This window comes from Primulina huaijiensis, chromosome 16 (genome assembly GCF_012295235.1).
Source record: "Primulina huaijiensis isolate GDHJ02 chromosome 16, ASM1229523v2, whole genome shotgun sequence".
Lineage (NCBI taxonomy): Eukaryota > Viridiplantae > Streptophyta > Magnoliopsida > Lamiales > Gesneriaceae > Primulina > Primulina huaijiensis.
In genome coordinates, this window is record NC_133321.1 from 17498190 (window position 1) to 17522320 (window position 24131).

The 24131-nt window shown below is 37.0% G+C and overlaps 2 protein-coding genes, 1 non-coding gene and 2 pseudogenes across 3 annotated transcripts; 2 read left to right on the forward strand and 3 right to left on the reverse strand.

Annotated features, from left to right (window-relative positions):
* Positions 1–267: 267 nt before the first annotated feature.
* Positions 268–3349, reverse strand: LOC140961158 (protein S-acyltransferase 11-like; annotated as a pseudogene).
* A 96-nt stretch (positions 3350–3445) lies between these two features.
* LOC140960865 (uncharacterized) lies at positions 3446–6062 on the reverse strand. The gene is made up of 2 exons (XM_073419175.1): positions 5709–6062; positions 3446–4890 (listed from the first exon to the last, which is right to left on the reverse strand). Exons 1-2 carry the CDS (start codon positions 5790–5792, stop codon positions 3784–3786), a joined length of 1191 nt encoding a protein of 396 aa, XP_073275276.1. The 5' UTR covers positions 5793–6062; the 3' UTR covers positions 3446–3783.
* A 3930-nt stretch (positions 6063–9992) lies between these two features.
* Positions 9993–11670, forward strand: LOC140961097 (putative pectate lyase 21; annotated as a pseudogene).
* A 1618-nt stretch (positions 11671–13288) lies between these two features.
* On the reverse strand, positions 13289–15295 carry LOC140961754 (exocyst complex component EXO70H1-like). Its single transcript, XM_073420436.1, has one exon. It carries the CDS (start codon positions 15172–15174, stop codon positions 13294–13296), a length of 1881 nt encoding a protein of 626 aa, XP_073276537.1. The 5' UTR covers positions 15175–15295; the 3' UTR covers positions 13289–13293.
* A 2414-nt stretch (positions 15296–17709) lies between these two features.
* Positions 17710–17783, forward strand: TRNAR-UCG (transfer RNA arginine (anticodon UCG)). Its single transcript has one exon. It is a non-coding gene; the product is annotated as a tRNA-Arg (tRNA).
* Positions 17784–24131: the final 6348 nt, after the last annotated feature.

Here is a 24131-nt window from a genome sequence, read left to right on the forward strand (position 1 = left end):
TTAAAAAAAATTTCATCAACCAAACACATATTGAGAAGATACTTCGACAAATAATAATACATTTGTGAAAAAAACAAATATTTTTAATTTAAAAAATAATATTTTCATTCAATGAATGCATATGTTACAAATTAATATTTTTATAATAAAAACTAATTTTTTAATATTAAAATTAATATTTTCAATCAAATAAACATATATCACATATTAATATATTTTCAGTCAATGATGGGATTTTTCGAATTTAGACAAAAATAGAAATGACATAAAACTCTCATTATTATGCAAATAATTAATCAATCCATATTGGAATAAAATTATAACATTCATAAAAGTCATGTTATTTCTAACTTTGATTCCAAACCAAAACTTGGGAAACATGCGCAAGCTTCCTCCCAATCCCTTCTTCTTATTTCTGCACAGCAGGTCTCCTCGTGAATTTCTCCGACATTGCATTGAACACCATAAGCTTAAGATTCCTTAGATGTTCGATGCCCTCTGGCAACTCCTCCATTTGTCCACAATCCCAAAGTCTCAATTCTACCAGATGAGGCATGGAACCCTTCCCCACCCTCACACATCTCAATCCTCTTAATCCACCTAACGCCAATATCTTGAGCTTCTGAAATTCTGTGTCCTTGAAAAATAATTCTTCACCTTCATATGAAAGTGTCCACATGATTAGGCTTACCAGATTGGGCAAAACTCCAAGGTGTCGTAATGGATCCTCTCTTAATCTGCTCCAGGACAATTGTAGTTCAGTGAGCCCATCAAGGGAATGCACCCACTGAGGAAACTTCTCCAAATATCATGTTCTGTTCAGGAGTTAATAAAAATATCATGTTTTGCTCAGACCTTGAGGACTAACTTCCCTCTCAGATTTACACGTGATCTTTGGGTGCATCAATAGGTGGCTCTGTTAAATTGTAGCATCCATAATCACTCTAGGCGCATCGAATATACTGCATGCCGATAGTGGTAATAAGTTAAGAAAAATTACTATGGCACAACCATTTGAGTTAGGGCAAACATAAAGTGTACCTGTGACTGCTGAAATGAGAAACATAATAGCGCCAACACAGTTCCCAATCTGCATAGAAGAGAACCTGGTGATTATGTGGGAATTGAGAGACAAATTATACAACAAGATCACATCTCATGGCAAGATCCCAGGTGTCACCTTGTTTTTTTTAATCAATGTCTTAACAGGAGACAATGAGATGGTACGGGTGATCATTTACAAATAACAAATGGTTATAACACTGATGATGACAAACTACCGTCTTATGATAACGTAAAGCACTAGTATTAGTGAATGAAAAGTTACCATTACGCCTTTAATAAGCCAAACTTGGCTATCCAATTGTTCAATTTTCTTATTGGGATCAGACTTCCTCTAAGGAAAAAAAAAAGTATCCATATTTTGCACTTTAAAAATCTCAATGCACACAAGCCTGAAAATTTCTTAAACCATCTAATATTTGATGCACCTAAAGTTTTACCCTCTTTGCAGCTCGGTGCAAAACATGATTTTATTATTAATTTGATTGCATCAAACAAAAATTCAATTATACAAGTTGTGAAAGGGTGCTCAACACTTACAAATGGGCAGTGATGATCCATGTCGAGCATACACGTTCCACATGAACGACAATGGTGTGTCCAGGGTGATTTTGGTTTTGAGCAGTAATGACAAAAGGTGTAATTCTCCGGTCCACTCTTCCTCAATGTCGGATAGCTACCCCAAATTATATTTTGTTGAACACTGGCAGGTCAAAATGTCGCAAGGCAAAATGAAGATATAGTAGATATAGACAGGATCGATGCTAAAGTGAAACAAAAATACCACATAACTGATCGAGAAGACTACAGTATAAACAGCCCAAATGCCACCACCTGCGTGGTCACAACAACAAAGATAACACTGACATCCATCAAAAGCAAAACACTACTCTTGTACATCAGCGCTTGAATATGTGGTATCTGGACTTTATTGTTAAAAGATTAATACAAGAGAAAACTCATTCAAAAACTTTGGAAGCAAGAACCAGGGAGCTTAAACATTATGGAACAAGGCATCAGATACTTACATATAAAGAAAAGCATAACTACAAGAACAACACTGACAAACAACGGTCCCGAAATCTTCTCCATCGCAAGTATTTGTTATTGTATTTCGCTGCCATTTGCTTCGTCATGGCTCCACACCAGCCACATTTAAATACAGCCGCATGGGGTGGGAAAAGAACACGAAGTCCACAACCCCAACAAGTTTCCTCAAGATCCACATCAACAAATATCGAGTAAGGATCATCATGCATGTTAGTAGATGAATAAGGTACTGAGCCTGTATAGGCATTTGGATAGGTGCATAATGAATAGTTTGTTACAGTACAGAGCTATAAATGACGTCATATTCATAAAGTAAAAAACATATTTTCATCATACAAAGTAAATGATTTAATCCGAACATCATATGGGATTGCATTTTTGCTCTATTCTCACCCTCTAGATGATCTGATTTGCTACACGGATCCGCTGACAGCTAGTGAAACAATAATATACAAAAAACTGCCCATGCCTCATGGTAACTAGCAAATAATCAGAAAGAGCTTGATAGTGGTGAATCTTTTCACTCGATTACAGTGGCCTCACTAGCCCCTCACCATCCATTCAGTACAAATTAATCACGCTACCCCACAGAGACTTGAAAAAACGACCTAGAGATAGTAGCAGTCATATTATACCATCCATGAACTAAAAAAATAAGACCGTGCAGAATCAGTAAACGAGTTTTCATTGCAAAATCCTCGAGAAATGACTCGACGCTGTCTGGAATCCAAATTAAGCAATTACTCGGAAAAACTCCACAATAGGACTAAACCTAATAAATTTACGCTCCACCGTCGGCATCTCCGTCGAAGGCCCACGCTCGGAAGTCTGGTCTGGAAGATAAGAATTCAAGTCTCACGAGCTAAATTGCCGGAGCATGTTGTAATTAAGTGAAATTGAGCATGGCGAGGTTGTTGGAGTTAAGACCATGCGGTTGTACGGTGGCGAGGGAGGTGACAAGAGGAGAAGAGCGGCGGCTCTCACGGTGCTTGAAAGCAGCAACTGGGAGTAAGTTTTGGAGGGGAAATTTGGATTAGATTTTGGTCGCAAATATAGTGTGACATTAAAAAAGAAGAGCTAACTTGTCCATCAAGATCCATTATTACCACCTGATAATTTTGTGGGTTGGGTTGACGATTTCCGAGTCAGAAATATTAAACTCGAAAATATTTTAAACAGAGTTGTTACTCGATTTAATATCTTAAAATTAATTTTAAGTCACTTTGTATATTGAGAAATCGTGTTTTTGTCAAGTCTCTACTCCTCTGATATATATCAATAACAAGAAAATAGTAGTAATAAATAGCTATATATATTTTTCGAAAACGATTTACATGAATAAGAAATCAAGTTACATTAACATCATTTTTTTTAAATTGATTCTACATTAATGCCCAAACTCAATGGCGCAATAGGTGAGCTGCTTTGATTTGCTGTACGTCGACTAGGTTGAATACAACACCCAGAAAGAGAAAACCAAGATGAGACGGAGGAAAGACCGGTGGGTGGCGACAACCTGGGAGGAACAGCACTTAGCGTTGTCTCCAATACGTGGAATCTGAGCACGAAGGGTTAGACGACACAACTGGGCTTGAAGTTGCGGAGGACAGAAGCCTCGGTTGGAAGGTCTCCGATTCGTGGAATCATGTTTTTGTGAAACGTCACTCTTCTTCATTCGTACCAAATCATGGTGTTCACATGAGCTGTGGGATGACATTTTCGAGCACTTTTTTCGAACTGAAACGATTGAATTTCTCTTGTCCGAACATTATAAGCTGCCCAAAGTTTCTCAGAACCAGAAATTCCAAATAGAAACACCTCGCCACCAGCTAAAACACCAAAGAGTTCGACTGATTTCAAGCCTTTGAATCTGTCACTCAGAGGTTTCAAATCGGAACTAAGCAACTTGGTCCACTCTCCAGTTTCTGGGTTCATTTCCATAACTTCCATCAAATACCCAAGTGACTCTTGAAGTTTGGACAGACGACAACAGGATAGATTACGACCCATTGCTAGAGGCACAGACATAAATGGATCATATACAGTCTGAACAAACTCATAAATGATTTCAGTATCTAAATTCAGTGTCACAACACGGGATTCGCCGATCCAGTGCACATAGCCATAAGTAGCAAATGGATAATAAAATAACGTTTCTCGACCTAGCTTCGATAGGTGTTGCACGTCAAGGTGCCTCCAAACATTATCAACTCCGATTGTTAGCACAGATATACCTGATCGAGAATAGCGAAAAAACGAGCGCACCGCTTTATACTTCATCGCAGCCTCAGCAAATGCTAAAGTTGTCCTGAGTACTACACTTGAGTCATATGGCAGAGGTTCATGTTGTTTTGTCAAGGGATTGATAATAGAAAGAACGTGATGGTCTCCTTTATTGCCAAGATGGTCTCCTTTATCGCCGGTGAAGGCCAACACTAAACCATTAACACTGCTGCCACGTAAATAAAAATCCCTGCAGTCAAACTTGCATATCTCCAGACAACCTTGTCGAATTTCAACATAAATCCCATTCGTGGGTTTGAGATTTTCCATGATTATGATTCCAGGAGTTGAATTTTGAAGATGATTGCAAATGAATTTTTTTGTACTGATTATTAAGTTCCAAGCTATGCAGACATGTGTAATCACATCATGTATAACATGCGCTGGAAGACGTAAAAGAATTTCGAAAAATATCTCCGAAGGAAGACATCTCCAATGATTCTTCCCCGCGCACCTCTTGCAAGGATGGATGAACATTTTATTGAGATTATCCACCTGTGTAGATTTACAGAAAATCACATTATATTGACATATAAATATCCGCTGCAAACTCAACAAAACAGACGCAGTGGAAAAATCATCCGGTAGATAAAACCTAGGATAATCATAAAGCACAATGTCTTTAATTCCATAAAGATTCAAAAAACTGAGACTTCCAGTCATGAAATTCAAACGGCCAATATCACGATTTCCTTGAACAAATCAAAATATATTTTTTCCCCATTAAAATACCTATTACGAATATACATCTCGTATTTTATCCGGTTTGCCAAACTACAAGCACACCATGTTCAACTCGATCTCAAAACAAATGTCAATAATCTGAAAATTTTCTATAAAATTTTCATCACAGAAAATTAGCACAAAAAAAATTTAAACTTTGGAAATCTATAGAAGAATATTAATCCTCTATTTTAATGTATAATTACCTTCAAAAATTATGTAAAAAATAAATCAATAATCTGGAAAAAAATCTAATTTTTCATCATAGAAAATTAGCACAGAAAGACTAAAACTTGGGCAACAGAAAGATGAATATTAATCCTTTATTTTGATTTATTATTACCTCCAAAAATTATGTCAAATCAATCAATAATCTAAAATGTCTAATCTTTTTATCATAGAAGAAAAATTAGCAAATAAAGATTTAAACTTGGGAAATCGAAAGAATAATATTAATCCTCTATTATAATTTATAACAATTACCTCCAAAAGAGATGCCAAATCAATAATCTAAAAGGTTTAATCTTTTCATCACATAAAATTAGCACAGAAAGATTTAAACTCGAATATTAGTCCTTTATTCTAATTACCTCCGTGTTCGTTTCACTGCCATCATCTGCATTGACCATCGGATCCGCCAAGTATTTCGATCGGGAATACTTAATCCGGGACATGGCGGGGAGACAACTTCTCTCAGGATCCCTTTTAGATTTAGATAATAAATAACAAGGGTTTGCAATATCGGTATCGGAACGGTGGCTCCGGTGCAGGGTAATCAACCCAGAACAAAAGCTGCTACGGACCGGCGACTCCTGGCGATATTTTGTTCCGGAACAGATCGGTATTGAATCTTGCAGCTTCTGTAAGCGTCGACAAGGACAAACAACATGACAGCAATCTCGGCAAGGGGAAGAACTGTAAATTCAGAGACGGCTCACGACCAAAGGACTAGGGTCCGTTAATATATATTTTATGAACAATGGGCCTATAAATTGAGGCCCGTTTAAAANTATCAACGTTTAAGATTTGATTCAATCCTAGTATACTTTTTATTATTATTATTATTACTTTTTTGATGTACTTATCGTTTCGGATAACAAACGTAATTCTAAGTAAAGGAGACGCGTCCATTAATCTCATGTCCTAATAAATATACTAAACATAAATATTATGATATGTCATATGTCCAAAAATCTCATATCAATTTTAAAAGGAATGTTTTATTTTTTATTTATTTTTGTTAAAATTGATAATATCAATTTAAAATTTTGTCTTTCTATATTATAAGATCTTGTTTGATTTATTTTTAAATGATAATATCTTGCTTGATTTATTTATAGATATTATATGATTTGTTTTTAATATGCTTTTTATCTCCAAAATATTTATCATTGTTTAAAAGAGTTTTATCCCTAATGAAAATCTTGTTTCTATATTTTTTAGAAGTCTTTTATGAAATTATTTGTAGGTCAAACATTGGATATAAATATGTAGAGCTTTACCGCCGTGGCGAGAGACTTCTCGGGTAAGGTCGGCAGAGGAGTTATTGCATAGAAGAAAAATACGAGAGCCGAGCCTATTTTGATGAAGAAGCTTTTGTGTGATCGGTTGATCACTTTGTGCAGCTGCCGGAGTTCTCTATGAACACACTCATATTTAAGAGTTGAAAATTTTCGTTTGAAAAGTTTGTGTGATTGATTCACATATTTACTGTGTTCTGATTGGTATTGGCAACAATCGAGAACAACACCGACACAGAATGTTGATTGAAGAGTGTTATTTTGTTTGATTTTAAGCAGCACACATTTCGATTTATGCATCGAGTTTTGAGTTGTGTTTATTTTGATGCATCTTAATTCCTTGGAATGTCAAGAAATTTAGTTTTGTTATGCACACTAGTATTGTTTTGCTGTAAACGATTTACACATTTTTTCTAGTGAATTTTTGCCATGAGTCATTATACTTGTGCATAATTAAAATCTGATCTTTATTTATTAAAAGTTTACGTGTGCGTTAAATAATCAATTTCCGCTGCATGTTGTGATCGCGTGTTGACAACATCAGAGCACAACACTAACTTCTGATACACACATTATAATTTATTTCATGTCCATTTATGATCAACAGACCTCTTCAAATTTCAACAGTGTACATTTTGTTTATGTGGTTGGCTTGAGACCAGGGCTGGTCTCAGACTTTGAAAGGTCCGGTGCCAAAAAAAAAAAAAAACCTTTGTATTTATATAAAACTAAAACTAAAATCAATGATATAAAGATAATTTCATTATTTGATTACATAAACTAATATTTATAATAAAAAAAACATTACATTATACATTGCTAATAATCACTGTCGTTACATCATATAAAAATAAAAATATATTCTATTACGATTAACGGTGAAAAATCGATCTTCTTGCTTTTTTATCAGCAAAGTCATCAATCAATATTTCATAATCAAGTTTTTCCAGAAACTCACTCTCAATCCAAAGCCCAAATATCCAACCCAATATACCTCTAACCCCATTTTAATTGGGACCCTATCCAACTGGTTAGGAGGCCTGTGTGGTGGCCCATATTGACCATCCGAGGGTCGCCTCTGCTTGAATATTGAGTTACTATGGATTGTCGGATGAAAATGAAGGCAACTTTTATAATAATTTCTATACTTGCAGTTTTTTTTTATCAGATATATGTGAAATAGAGTAAGAAACTTTTAATATGACTTTTCGTGTGACAACAAAATAAGAAAATCGATTCACACTTTTTGCATGCTAGGGATGTCAAAAATTAACTCCACCCGACACAAGCAGTGCAATGGCAGACTGGCAGACTGTGTCATGCATCTGAAAACGTCTTGTCAATTCAGTCATCATTTAATGTAAAAAAAATAATAAAAAAATATATAAAATAAATATCTGCAATATATAAAATGTAAGCAATATTAATAATTATAGTTTTTTTTAAAAAAAATTATAATTTTCGGGTCAACCCACAATATTATTTTTTCAGGTCAAATCAGGTGTTATTAAATATATATATATATTTTTAAATTAAAATTTTCGGATCAACCCCAACCAAACCTGTTTTTTTTCAAGTCGAACCGTTTCGAGTTGTCGAATCGAGTTAAATTTTGACACCCCTATATTTTAACATTAAAAAACTTATATTACAAAGTATTAGTTTTGACATAAAAAAGTAATAATTTTACATTTAAAACTAATACTTTGAATCTAAAAGGTAATATTTTTTACTTAAATCAACATATCATATAAAGTAATATTTTAAATATAAACAATAAAATTTTTTCAATAAAAATTAATATTTTGACATAACAAAGAAACATATATTATGAAATAATACTTAAAAAATTTTTTCATCAACCAAACACATATTGAGAAGATACTTTGACAAATAATAATACATTTGTGAAAAAAACTAATATTAGATAAATAAATAAATAAAAATATATATATATATATAGTTTTCTCCACAAACATATTATTTTTTTGTCAAAAATATTATTTTTAATATATGTTTGTTTGATTAAAAAATATTGTTTTTAAATTCAAAAGTATTACTCCGTAAAATATGTTTATTTGATTCAAAAATATTAGTTTTCATTGAAAAAATATTAGTTTTTATGTTAAAAATATTACTTTGTATTATATGCGCCCGATTTATCTTAAAAATATTACTTTTTAGATCTAAAATATTAGTTTTTACTGCAAAATTACTACTTTTTATATCAAAACTAAGATTTATAATATAAGTTTTTTTATATAAAAATATTAATTTTTATATCAAAATTATTAATTTGTACTTATTTTATATGTCAAAATTATTATTTCGTAATATAAGTTTATTTTGTCTCAATACATAATAATACAAATATGTGTAACCGAAATTTGGAGCAACAAAATAATTATCCAATCAACACTTTGTATGAGTGTTGTCTTCAAATGTCTTCAATACGTCACGACAACACAGTAAACGAGCGATGCTTTGTCTTTGCGAGTTCTTAAAAATATTTCTCGTATCTCACTCGTCTCGCTTTTCTAGAACTTTCGTCAATTGTGCAGCAGTTATTCTTCTATATATATAGACTTGTGTTGATCTTGATACAAAATAAGAAAATAGTCTTTTATTATTAAACAAATTCTTCCAAATAATAAAAATCGAATCTTGAGTTTAAGAAAATCAATATTCTAGAAAGTCAAAATTCATGAGCAAAATCTTATCAAAAAGAAAAAGAATTTAGGACATAAATTTGTATCTTGCAAAGCAAGGAACGTTTTCTTTCAAAATGAATTTACTTTATGGCATATTCTTGTCTTGAGAACAACTCAACCATTGAAACGTGCAAGTCAAAATATTTGAATTACTTTGTTAGCATTTGTCACGACCTTTCTTTTGAGGGTTTGATCCTGTGGTTCTTTCCTTCGTTCATATGTAATTTTGGTTATTTTGCTGTCAGTTTTCGATTACGTTATTACCTGTCCTTGTTGGACGAATTATGTTCCAATTTTTGTTAATGGCCAATCGATAGTTTGATGTCTGATTTGTGGAATGTAACATGATGATAAGATATTATCTGAAAGTAAGGAGAGATTGTCACCAAACAATGTAACAAATTTGAGGATTGGTCTAAAAATGATTGATAATATTAAGTGTCATTGTTTTCTAGAAGAATTTTGGTTTGGGGAATATAGAGTTTCAGCATATGAATATACAAAATTGTTGGTACCGTGCTCCATTGTTTTATAGCCTTGATGAATAAATAGGACTTGTCATTTTTATCTCCTAAACTAAATGCTGATTTACTGAGCTGGTTTCTTGAATTCGCATCTTTTTTAATAATGATTTTCTTGTTTCTCAACCCAATTCTATGTATTTCTAGATGATGGACCTGGTTCACTTCGCGATGCATGTCGGAAAAAAGAGCCTTTGTGGATCATCTTCGAAGTTTCAGGCACCATCGAGCTCTCATCTTATTTAAATGTGTCGTCTTATAAGACCATTGATGGGCGTGGTCAAAGAATTAAACTCACTGGAAAAGGTTTGAGGTTAAAGGAATGTGAACATGTGATTATCTGCAACCTTTTATTCGAAGGAGGAAGGGGACATGATATTGACGGAATTCAAATTAAACCAAATTCAAAGCATATTTGGATTGATCGTTGCAGCCTCAAGGATTACGACGACGGGCTGATAGATATTACTCGAGAGAGCACCGATATTACCATTTCTCGGTATCTATGAATTTTTGAATGAAATTCGATCATATTTTATTGTGACATGTTCTTGACTTCTTTATTGTCCCACTTAGATGCCATTTTGCGAATCATGATAAGACCATGCTTATTTTGGTGCGGATCCTTCTAATATAAATGATAGATGTATTCGGGTCACCATCCACCATTGTTTCTTTGATGGGACTCGACAGGGGCATCCTCGTGTCAGATTTGGGAAAGTACATCTGTACAATAACTATACTAGAAATTGGGGAATATACGCTAGCTGTTTGTGTCAGTGTTGAATCACAGGTGATGATTTTTTTCATGGATTTCTTAATTTGCTTGAATGTCTTTCTAAATATGCACATTGTCGTGAGTTAATTTTTTTCTAAAAAGTTTTTCTTTTTTGCGCAACGTAAAGATATACTCTCAGTGCAATATATATGAAGCTGGGCGGAAGAAGGTGGCTTTTAAATATTACACAGAAAAGGTAAATGAATATAACGTTGCATTACCTAAGCTTCATGAAAAAAGTGATATATTTCTTCGCGAAATTGGGTATTTCTGTTGTGTTCTTTTTCTATTTTATTATCCCATGCCTTTATACTTTCACTACCTTATTCATTTTCTAAACATTTCATTTCGAATCCGTCGTATATCATCCTTGGTTAAAAGGGTTACCATAATGCTTGTTTAAAGATCAATTTTGTTTTGGGGAGGTTGCCCATTTGCGTTGGTTAACAAAAATGAAGATTGATTTTGACACCGTTATGTTTCATTTCTGAAGAGTTGTTTCTCTAGTTTGTGTTACTTGTGACTCTTCATGTTCTGGATATCAATGAAAGTTCGCTGGTTTGCTGCATAGGCAGCTGACAAGGTGCAGGAATGTACAGGCTGCGTAAAATCAGAAGGTGATTTATTTGTTCCCGGTACACAACCAGGGTTGATGCCACTCCCAAGTGAGACGAGCGTGTTCCATCCAAGCGAATTTTACGAGACATGGACCGTAGAAGCTCCTACTGCTGATCTGAAACATTTTCTCCGACACTCTTCAGGATGGCGGAACACCTTGCGACCTGCCGACTTGGCTTCTTCTTAAGTTTGTAATGTTTGTATACGCGTGGTTCACCATATGTTACAGCCGCCCCCGTTGTTTATAACAGCAGCATTTTATCTTTCTTGCTCTAGTGCAACACACACTATACTGTTTTGTTGTCAATAGACATGTCAGTTATACACTTCAATAAAGTTGTGATTGGATCGATAAATTTCAAATGTATTTTTGTTGTTTAGAGAAGTAATAACATAAACTTCAAATTCACTTCTTACATGTTTATATATTATTTCATGTTAATAAGGATTCATCCAATAAAGATGTCATTTGAAATTCATTCTTTTTATATTACTAATATAAGGTGTTGATTTAAAATTTGATATATTATTGCATTGTAAACAATAAAATTAATTGAAATACATGCTTTTCAAATTCATTTCCTCAACTCTAGGTTGTGTATGGATTGACATTTTCAAATATTTTTTTTTGTAGGTTTAGAGAAACAATATCATAAACTTCAAATTCACTCTTCCATATTTATATAATGTTTAATGTCAATTATGATGAATATCAAGTTTAACCAATAATAGAGGCAATTGAAATCCATTATATTTTATGTAACTAAAGTGTAAATAAATTAAATAAGTTAAAATTTTAAAATTTCATGAATTGTTTCATTATTAACAATAAAAATATAATCGAAATACACAGATTTCAATTCTATCCATCCAAATACAACATATTGAAATCCGATTTAGACATAGTAACATTTATTATAATCAAAAGAATTGTAGGAAAAAAAAAATGTAGATGCACTGATTTTAAATTTGTCCTTAATATTGCTACACGGCCGAATTTATTGAAAAAGAAATTAAAGAAGTTGCTAAACAAGTTCGTGGGATTTCATCCAAGAACTGAATTGATAAAATCTTACGTCCTTCAAGTCAATGGACTTGCCTTTTCTATGAGTTATCTTGGTAGGCAGGTCAAGTATCGTGGCACAATTTTGTTGGTACAGCAGAACCAGTAAATGTCGAACTGGTACATTTTTTTCCTCGAGGAAGAGAAAGTAACATCACCGAAATTCAAGACATGCATGCATGAGTGACCAAAGGAAATGAGACACAGAATAAAGAAGCAATTGAAGTCTCTTGTTAGTTTCCAGCGGATGTACCACGATGCAAACGACTCGGTGGCTGACTTATAAGCAATCAGATTCTTAAAGGTCAACCCTGTCACCTTCCATCTGTTCTCCCAACTCGCTGCCATTAGATTTTTGTCCCTTAAATTGAAATATAAAGTCAATGAGTTGGGAAGTGTTCCAGAGATTGGGGAGATGCAATATATGTTTTAGAAGGTTAAAAAATAAATAAATAATTAATAAAAAAAATATGGTGTTATTGTAATTTTTTTGGATTGGAATTAATACGTGTACGATTATTTATAACTGAATAAGATTGAAACAATTTATATCTGGGTGGATTTATCGTGATATACTTTTTTTCAGGACGTGAAATATAACTTTATCAACTAAATAAATGTGTCGATCTCAAATTCGAATTTCCTCAAATTTAATAAAAGAGCTTTTATTACAAAATAAATAATTAATTAATGAAAAATATATTGTCCACTAGATAAAGATTGAATAGACTGTTTTTTCAATCGAAACAATTTTTATTCTTTTTATATGGAGTAAGATATATATTCAACAAATTATAAAATAATAAAAAAAAATATTGTTTTTAATAAAAAAAAGTGATAATACCAACTTACTAAAATTAATTATTATACTAATTGCATTGATAAGATTAGATTAAGAGATATAATAATATCATGATAATTTAAAAATAGATTAAAAAATAATAATAATAATATGACGACATTTTCAACGAGTTGCAGACTGCCTCTGAGCAGATGAGTTAAATGACAAAGAATTCCCTGCTTCAACATGAAAAAAGAACAGATCCGACAATCGATGGCCCACATCATCGGGGGTAAATCTGACTAGGAACGCCGAATTCCTATCCCCCTCCATGGTACGCTCGTGAGTGTTGTAAAACTCGCGATATAAATAAAATATCTTTCTTGCGAGTGACTCCTTGATGTCGTCTCGGAGCCGGTTATCGGTTACGACGCAAAGAGACTGCTTGTCGCACGCCTCGTCAAACGTCAAGTTGAATTTCTTGAATGTTTCCTTGACTTGTTCGTAGCTGGTTAAGGAGGAAGGATCTGACGGCAGAGATTCGATAACGTGGCTCCATCCCAGATGCTCGTAGCTCGATGCGAACTGCTTGACTTTGTATTCTTGCAGCGAAAGCCATTTATCCCCGAGCATGTGGCGCAGGTTCGACGTGCGCACCTTGACGACGACGTATTGGAGGTTGTTCGCCAGGAAGAGATAGGATAGGGAGATGTCTTTGAAGAACTTCGACTTGGCGTCCAGTTTGCAGATGACGGACAGGATGAGCCACGCGATTTTGAAGGAGATCGGCGGTGGCGGCGGCTCTTGGGGATAGATGAGGCCCAAGTATGATTCCGGTAGTAAGTTCTGTTCCGGTGGGGGCGATTCTGGGAAGATTTCTTTCAGGATGTTGCGGTAATCGGCCAGCAGCGATAGATATTTCATTGAGTCGATTGTTAGGTCGTGAATTCCAGCGCCGGCGACCGGGGTTTTGGATGATTCCTTCTGGATCGCCGACTCGAAGTCATTTAACGCTGCTTTCACGTTCTCTCTGAGGGCGATGAGTGAAGTCAGTGCCTTTGATTTGATGTTCGCCGTTGAGTCGAATGAGAAAATGGACTCGATCTCCGGCAAGAGGTTGGATATCCCGGCGTACATGTCGAGTGATCGGAAAACTTTTTCCGGGAAATTCCTGCTGTTTTTTACCACGTTTTCTGGAAATTCAAACAAAATCATGGCTCCTCCCCTTGTGATTTCGGTGAAGCAGGATTCTCTGATAGAATCCGAGCTCGCGAACACGTGATCGCAGAGCATCCTCTCCCCATCGAAGAGAGTCTTGACTGCAGTTTCCAGAGCATTCAGCCAACTCTTGATCCGTATGTCCAACCCTTCCCAATTCATCTTATGAATGTTGGAAGGTTTGAATTTCTCCACTCCAAGCCTGCTGTAAATGCCTTCGTCAACTATCGATTTCCGAATAATTTTGTACACTTTCACACACTCCTTTTCGTAACCACAAGAAATCATGCATTCTGCAATCAATCTCAAATCCGCCATTGCAACTCTGGAGGCGACTTCAACTTCAGAAATGGACTTGTTCACGATTCTGATATCGTCGTCGTCGTCTTCATAACCAGACGTGCTCGACCTAGTCGAAACCCGTGACGACCTGGTGGAAACCGAATCAGGATCCAGATGAGCCCGATTCATGGACAGAATCTGATAAAACTCCTTCTGCAGCCTTTTCATGGCTATCTGCATCAGATTCTGCGCGTGCACCAGTTTCTCGGGGTTGGTATTCTCCATAACGACAAGTCGCATTGCCTTCTTTAAATTGCTCACCCATTGAATCAACTCCTCCGCTTCCCGGCGATTCTCGTAGAACATCGAAGTAACCGCGATGACGGTGGTTGTATCAGGATTCCATTTCATGATAATCGGCTCGGCCATCCCGACAGTCCGGTTCATGACTGAATCTGCGAAAGTCGAGCGAGAAGAGGAAGATCCAAATGGGAACTGAAAAATGGAAGCAGAGGATGATGAAGAAGGAGAGCACTCTTCCGAGGAAAAGCACAGTTTTCTCATTTTCCTTCTCTCACGACTTTGCTGATTTTTTGATATTTTTCATACTGTCTTCCCCCCCCTCGAAAAGTCGTATGATGTCCTCATTATCGTTGCTTGAATTGGAAAACGGTCAGGTTTTGCTACGTGGGTGTATACAAACAATTTACACACACATTATAATCTAATAATATAATAATAATAATAATAATCTATGATCTAAAAAATAATAAATAAAAAAATTTTATATTCTATTTAAAATTACTCGATATTACTTGGATACAAAACATTTTTAGGTATAGTTTGGTACAATAGATAAGAGAGAGATTGATAAATAATCTCCCTTATTCCACGTTTGGTATTTTTTTAGAAAGCCTATGATAATATAATGGGCTCATGATAAATAATTTTATATAAAGATAAAATACCTCTTTTATGAGATGTGATAATTTTAATTTAATGATAAAAACACTACAAATGACTTAATTGCCCTCAATATATAAAAATCATAAACCTTATGGTTCTCTCATTTCATCGCCCCATCAAATAAATAGTTTTATATATATATATATAATATGATAATTATATAAATGAACTCGAGATAATTATATAAATGATTTTTTTAAATCTCAATAAAATTATTAGTATCACTCGATTAATCTTAAAAATTGATATTTGACTTGACTCATAAAATCAAGGGCTCAATTATCATATTATATAATATATAAAATTAGGTAAAAATAAATAAATCATGCAAGCACTGTCGGCACATGAACAGATAAGAAATATGAACTCAAGCAACAACTTTGAAATTATAAAATTTATTATGATAAGGTTAATTTTGTCATTACAATCTAATATATAAAGCTAATCACTCTTATTAAAATCATACCAAATATATTATCATACATCTTATTTATCTTTAAATTATCCTTATATTATATATCAAATGTATATCATATCATGCGTATCAAATTATGGTATAGTGTTCATACAGTCTGAATGAAGAACATCAATTGACCACAAATTTCAAGTAATTGTGAATAGAAAAATGAGCCTACTTTACATAAGATGATAGACAATTTGACAATGACTTTGGATTATGATAATAATAATAGGGAAAAAAATATGCCCCAGAAAACGACATTCATATTAACAAATTATAACTCTATAATTATATATAATATTTTGCTCTATGTGATATAATTTGACGGCTGTTCATGTCATATTTATTATAATTTATATTTTTTAAGTTTAATTTGATATAGGAAAAACATGATCTTATATAAATTTCTCTGATTTATACATTAATCAAACCATTCTATAATCAATAGATAAACGACATAGAAATTCTGAAAATTCGATCCTACCCGAATTAAACCCGTTTTTGGGTACTATTTTTTGGTATTCTTGGAGATTGAACGCAACCCATTTAAAATTAGAGGTGATGATGCGCATGTAAGACCATGTTGTTTAGTGTAATTAATTGGGTCTTAATTAATAATTAATTGTCTACCTAATGTCATAATTAATATATAGACTTTTGAATATATACATACATATATATATATATTATACACACGTGTGTATACAAACTTTTAATCACACACATAATGTGTGCGTCCGTAAGACATTACAACCTTCGCAACTACGAAAATGAATAATTGATCGTACAATAGAGGTCAGAATCCGATGTTGATGAATTTCATAATCGTCATTACTATGTTTGAATTTGCATTTACAAAATCTCAGGGACATATTTGTCATTTGACGTTACGATGTATGAAAATCACGGAATACTTAAAATTTTTCATGTTTTTATAATCTATTTATGTTATTGATTGATTCTAATTTATATTCTAATAATAAATAATATTATTTGTTGCAAAACAAATTTTAAAAAATCATTAAGTACATTATAAGATCGAGTGTATTATGAAGATCATTCCGGATTTGGGTGATGTGATTGGAGAATAGCTTTCTACTTTCTCGACAGTCGTCATATTTTTTCCCTCTTTTTTTTTCTCTCTAATTGCAAATTTATTGTGATTTATTAATTTTGACTATTGGTTATCTTCGAATCTATATTACGATTTTTTTCCCCTTTTTATCGTGAATCTTTTTACTAATTCAATCTTATTGCAATTTTAATTTCATATCTCTTTGAAATTCCTTTTCATTTTGTTTCAAGTTGCCTTTTTTTCTTATTTCTAATCATCTTCTAATTATTGCTATTGTTTAAGTGTTGGCCTAAAATGTTTGTCATGATATGATTTTTTGTTTGTTTTTTAAATTTAAAATTTTCAAATTTCTCTCCTATTTTTTGTAATTATGATATTACAATTATTGAGATATAAATACAATTAATTATTAAAAAAAACTATATGAACACGCAATATGCACTAAGTAAGCCAACATGTCTCCACGTATTTTTTTTTAGAATAAAAATTCCAACATGGAGTAATAAGCAAAGCCCACTTCGGTTCATAATCTTAGGTACGGGCTATCTTCAGAATAGTATATATAAATTTAATAAGTTGTACAATGATATCGTCTGAAGACCGCATAGCGCAGTGGATTAGCGCGTCTGACTTCGGATCAGAAGGTCGTGGGTTCGACTCCCACTGTGGTCGATGTTTTTTTTTTGGTGTGACACCACCAATGGGCTTCATCTTCCTAGGCCCAATATATATATCTAACTATCAGTTATAATTGTCAAGCACTGCATATATTATTATAGAAGACGATATATATCAAATTTTATACAAAATATAATTATATTTTATTTTTATATAAATACAGATATTATACGAAGTAGTTTGGATACAAATTTATATGTTTAAATCTTTAACTTAATAAATAATTAGTAAATCTTGATGCGTGATATACACACATTTGCACGTATACATCCATTAATATAAAATATTTTTTTAATAAATTAGTACGTCTTCATATTGAAGTAACTTTGTTGTTCCAGAGTCTACGTTTGTGTTTCACTTTGTTTATGTTTAGTTCTTTGATTAAAATATTGGTTTTACACAAAACGTGGTGTTTTGAAATATCGGGTCACACTAATAATATGAAGTTATTTGATTTAAATTTAAATTTAATTTAGACAAAAATTTGTGTGAGACGGTCTCACGGTCGTATTTTGTGATATAGATCTCTTATTTAAGTCATCCATAAAAAAGTATTACTTTTTATTATGAATGATACCCCAGGGATGAACCCATCAAGATCAGGCCCAAACTCCCGGTCCATCTCTAGGGCCCACAGGTGAAGGGCCCATGAGCAGCCCATGTATTCTCCTATAAATACCAGGTTTGAGCGTATGATAAAGAAAATTCACTATATTGTTTTCAGCAGCACCCTTAGCTGCTCCCCCCATATATCCCCAGTCTCTGACTTGAGCGTCGGAGGAGCTACGCCAGGACACCCTCCTGGCCCCCTTTTAACGGTCTTATTCTTGATTTCAGGCTCAGGGTAATCTTAAAGCCCACGTCTGAACTAGTGACGCTCGTTGGAAGCGAACCCTAAAATTTTCCGTGAGTATCACTTGGCGCCGTCTGTGGGAAATTTGAGTTGAGACGTAGAAATGGTAGGGAAGAGAGGGAGTGGGAGAGCCACTTCAGCATCATCGCGTCCCCGGAGGGGACTCGAACCATCTCATGCTGAGGCGAGACAGGAACAACCTCGTCAAGAGACAAGAACCGAGCAGCCCATTCATGAGACGAGGGTCGAGCAAACTCGTCCCAATGAGAATGTGGGGAACTTGACCCTGGAACAGCTGGGCCAATTTATTACCCAGACAGTAGACGAGGCCATGAAGAGGAACCAATAGTCTATGTTTGCTGAAGGACAAGCCACTCGCCAGGAGCGAGAGGAGAATGCTGAGGGTCATCAGAGCAGGGTTGAAGAGACGCAATCCCTCCGGGGTGGGGAGAATCTCGAGATGGAGGAGATGTGGAATGAAATACGGATGTTGAGGCAGCAACTAGGAAGTAGAGCGCCGGCACCCAAGAGAAGAAGTCCTTTTTTTGCTTGCCATTCTAGAAGAAGGACTTCCTCCGAATTTCCGATAGTCAAATGTTGGAGAATATGACGGTCATACAGACCCCGAAGAACACTTGGGGAGATTTGAGAATGCGGCTCTGTTACACCAATATTCAGATGAAGTCAGGTGCAGGGTGTTTCTTGGCACGTTGGTGAGGTCAGCCCAGCAATGATTTAATACCCTGCAGCCCAACTCCATACAGTCTTTTGAAGATTTTGCTACAGCTTTCTTGTACCGATTTGCCAGCAGCAAGAGGCACCAGAGAAATTATTTGAGCATGTTCGTGATGAAACAGCAAGAGACTGAAACTTTGCGAGAATTTGTCCAGCGTTTCAACAGTACAGCATTGGAGATACCGGCGGCTACCCCTGACATTATGATAAGTGCCTTTACACAAGGACGGAGGGGAGGGGAGTTTTTCAAGTCGCTGGTCAAGAAGCCTCCGTCGAGCTATGATGATCTGTTGGCTCGAGCTGAGAAATATGTCAACTAGGAGGATGCCCAACGGTACAGAAGAATGGAAAACCGGCCCGGGGGAGGTAGGTGGAGGGAGCCGAGAGAGGCGGTAAGAAGAGAGGTGCAGGTGAGAGGGAGGAGGACAGAACCAGAAGTATAGGACAATTCTCATCCCATGTTCCTCTGAATAGGAATCGAGATAAAGTGATGGGGGTGAGGGAGTCAGGGAAGAGGGGAGAGAAGTCGCAGAGGATTGAGAGCGATGCTCGGACTTTGCCGTAGGGTAGACAAGAAGGATCTTCGTCCAGGAGTGAACTGAGATCTCACCCATCTTCTAGGCGAGGTCGAGGTCCTCCATGGATAAATCAGAGGGTCGGGGAGCAGAGAGGGGAAGGTCGAGGTCAAGATGTTCCTCAAGAGCCCGTCGAACCGAAGAGGGGAATGGATGAGGACAACCATCCTACGAGAGGAATGATTCATATGATCTCGGGGGGTGCTACTGATGGAGACTCTGGGAGAGCTCGAAAAGCGCACGGGAGGAGTTTGGAGAATTTTGAGATATCCAGAGGTGCAGACTTGCCCCAGGATCCTGTCATCAGCTTCGGGCCGGAAGACCTTTGAGGTATCGTGGCTCCTCATAACGATGCTTTGGTGGTGACGGTTACCATTGCCAACTACGATGTGGCAAGGATCTTCATTGATAATGGAAGCTCCGTAAATATCTTATTCAAGGGCACATTGAATCAAATGAAAGTGGAAGGATTTGAGTTTGAGCCGGTCTCCACCCCGCTGTATGGGTTTGCAGGACACGCCATCCCGTCTTTGGGTCAGATTGTTCTTCCCCTATCCTCGGGGACTGATCCTCGGCGGGTAACAAAAATGATAGCCTTCACTGTGGTGGATACCGCGTCAGCGTATAATGGAATTCTAGGACGGCCGGCCCTGAAGGATTTTAGAGTCGTAGCTTTCAGTTATCATGAGAAGCTTAAGTTTCCTGTGGGAAAAGGAGTCGGAGTCTTGTGCGGAGACCAAAAAGTCGCGCGTCAGTGGTATGAAGGGGTAGTGAGGGAGGAAGGAAAAAGAGCGCGTGTGGAGGTTAACATGATTAGGAAAAGAAGAAGTAAGTGACTTGCTCCTGTTGAAGGTACAAGAAGATCAGAGGGGAAAGTTGGACCCAGAGTGGGAGGGACTTTTCAGAGTGATTGATAAATTTAATTCTGGAGCTCGTTACTTGGAGAATGCTCAAGGAAAGGCTTTAAAGAGGCCCTGAAATGCTTACCAGCTTAGGAAGTATCATTCTAGATTTTATCGTTGATGTATTTCATCTTTGCATTTTCCAATGTAATCAGTTAGAATTCAATAAAACCAAGTTCTTCTTTTCAGTTCTTGAATGTTGGTGTAGTATGAAAGTGAGAAAATTTTATTTTCCTGCTAAGGCACGGCCTAGCAGAGGAGCAGAGTTGGGGAGGTGAAAAATTTTATTTTCCTGCTAAGGCATCGCCTAGCAGAGGAGTAGAGTTGTGGAGGAGAAAAATTTTATTTTCCTGCTATGACGTCGCCTAGCAGAGGAGTTAGAGGGTGAGAGTGGAGGAGAATGATTATATTTTCTACTAAGACATTGCCTAGTAGAGGAGCAGAGTTGGAGTGAAGAAAAATTTTATTTTCCTGCTAAGGTATCACCTAGCAGAGGAGTTAGAGGGTGAGAGTGATAAATTTTTATTTTCCTGCTAAGCACGGCCTAATAGAAGAGCAGAGAGCAGGAGAAAAATTTTATTTTCCTACTAAGGCATGGCCTAGTAGAGGAGCAGAGAGCAGGAGAAAAATTTTATTTTCTACTAAGGCATCGCCTAGTTAAGGAGCAGAGGACATGAGAAAAATTTTATTTTTCAACTAAGGCATCGCCTAGTAGAGGAGCAGAGCGCATGAGAAAAATTAAATTTTCCTGCTAAGGTATCACCTAGTAGAGGAGTTAGAGGGTGAGGGTGTTGAAGTTTTATTTTCCTGCTAAAGTGATCCTAGCTGAGGAGTTAGAGAGCGAGGATGTTAAAATTTTAATTTCCTGCTAAGACATGGCCTAGCAGAGGAGTTAGAAGGTGGGGGTGTTGAATTTTTAATTCCCTGCTAAGGCATGACCTAGCTGAGGAGTTACAGGGTGGGACTGTTGAAATTTTATTTTCCTATCAAGGTATCACCTAGCAGACGAGTTAGAGGTTGGGGCTCTTGAAATTTTATTTTCCTGCTAAAGTATCACCTAGCAGAGGAGTTAGAGGGTGGGGGTGTTGAATTTATATTTTTTTCCTGCTAAGATATCACCTAGCAGAGGAGTTAGAGGGTGAGAATGTTGAATTTATATTTTTTTTCCTGCAAAGGTATCACCTAGCAGAGGAGTTAGAAGGTGAGAGTGATAAATTTTTATTTTCCTGCTAAGGTATCACCTAACAGAGGAGTTAGAGGGTGGAGGTGTGGAATTTCTCTTTTCCTGCTAAGGTATCACTTAGCAAAGGAGTTAGAAGGTGGGGGTGTTGAATTTTTATTTTCCTGCTAAGGTATCACCGAGCAGAGGAGTTAGAGAGTGGGAATGTTAAATTTTTATTTTCCTACTAAGGTATCACCTAGCAGAGGAGTTAGAGGGTGGAGGTGTTGAATTTCTCTTTTCCTACTAAGGTATCACCTAGCAGAGAAGTTAGAGGGTGGGGGTGTTGAATTTCTCTTTTCCTGCTAAGGCATCACCTAGCAGAGGAGCGAGAGGGTGGGGGTGGTGAATTTTTTTTCCTGCTAAGGTATCACCTAGCAGAGGAGTTAGAGGGTTGGGGTGTTGAATTTTCAACTTCCTACTAAGGCATCGCCTAGTATAGGAGCAGCGTGCAGGAGAAAAATTAAATTTTCCTACTAAGAAATCGCCTAGTAGAGGAGCAGTGTGCGGGAGAAAAATTTTATTTTCATACTAAGGCATCGCCTAGTAGAGGAGCAGCGTGCAGGAGAAAAATTAAAATTTTCTACTAAGGCTTCGCCTAGTAGAGGAGTAGCGTGCAGGAGAAAAATTAAATTTTCCTACTAAGGCATCGTCTAATAGAGGAGCAGCGTGCAGGAGAAAAATTAAATTTTCCTACTAAGACATCGCCTAGTAGAGGAGCAGAGGGCAGAAGGAAAATTAAATCTTCCTACTAATTTTGTACCTAGTAGAGGAGCAGAGTGGAGTAAAGACATCTTTAAATTTTTCCTACTTCTAGAGGAGTCAGGGGTGAGGAGGTAAAACCTTTATTTTCCTGCTATGACATCGTCTAGCAGAGGAGACTGGTATGAGTTGAAAATTAAATTTTATTTTCATGCTGAGACATCGCCTAGCAGAGGAGTCAGAGGGTGAGGAGATTGAAGTTTGATTTTTCCTGCTAAAGCCCGGCTTAGCAGAGGAATTTACGAGATGATGATGCGAGAATTTTATTTTCCTACTAAGACCCTGCTTAGTGGAGGAGTTACAAAATGATGATGTGAGTTTTATTTTCCTGCTAAGGCATAGCCTTTCAGATGAGTTAGACGGTGAGAAGGTTGGAGTTTTATTTTTCCTGCTAAGGACTTTTTTAGCAGAGGAGTCAAGGGCACGGGGAAGTAGAAAAATTTATTTGGGTTGCCGATAACGAACGATGTTTGCCACTGCGAAGGGAGAGTGCGAGGCGTTGTGCTAGGCGAGATTGCGGGCTGGGTGTGCGAGGAAGGGCGAGCATGCACTCGGCGAAGCTGCGCGAGGGCGAGACAGGCGTTGGAGACTAGCTTGCGGGAGGGCGAGAGCGCGCTGGCGAGCGACCGCACGCGCGATGGCAGGGCGTGCAGGTGCGCTGCAGAGGGTGAGCCGGTGCGCAGCGAGGGCGTGCAGGTGCGCTGGCGAGGGCACGCACGTGGTGGCAGGAGCGAGCCCGCGACGGGGAAGAGGTGGCTAGGCGAGCCCGCGCGGTGGCAGGGGCGAGCCCGCGACGGGGAAGAGGTGGCTGGGCGAGGGTCTGGGGGCGTTGGCGAGGGTGGGTTTGCTCAGGCTTACGGCAGGCTGGGTGTGCAAGGCAGGGCGTTGGGCGAGGCTGCTGTGGGCGAGCGTGAGGTGGGGCGAGTGTGCACGGGCGAAGGCGGCGAGGCGAGGAGAAGGCAGGGGCCGGGCGAGGGCTTGCGCACGCTGTGCAAGCGAAGGTGGCGAGGCGAGGAGATGGTAGGGGCCGAAACTGGGGCAGGGGCAGGGCGAAGGCTTGTGCGCACTGTGCAGGCGAGGCACGCGAGGGGCGAGAGAGGGTGGCGAGGCGAAGCTGCTGTGGGTGACTGTGAGGTGGGGCGAGGCTGCTGTGGGCGAATGTGAGGTGGGCGAGCGTGAGGAAGGGCGAGTGTGCACAAGCGAAGGCGGCGCTGGCGAGGTGCTGTTCGACAGGGAGCTAGATGAGGGTACAAGGTCGCGTGCAAGGCTATGGTGAAGGAGAGGACATGGCTGAGG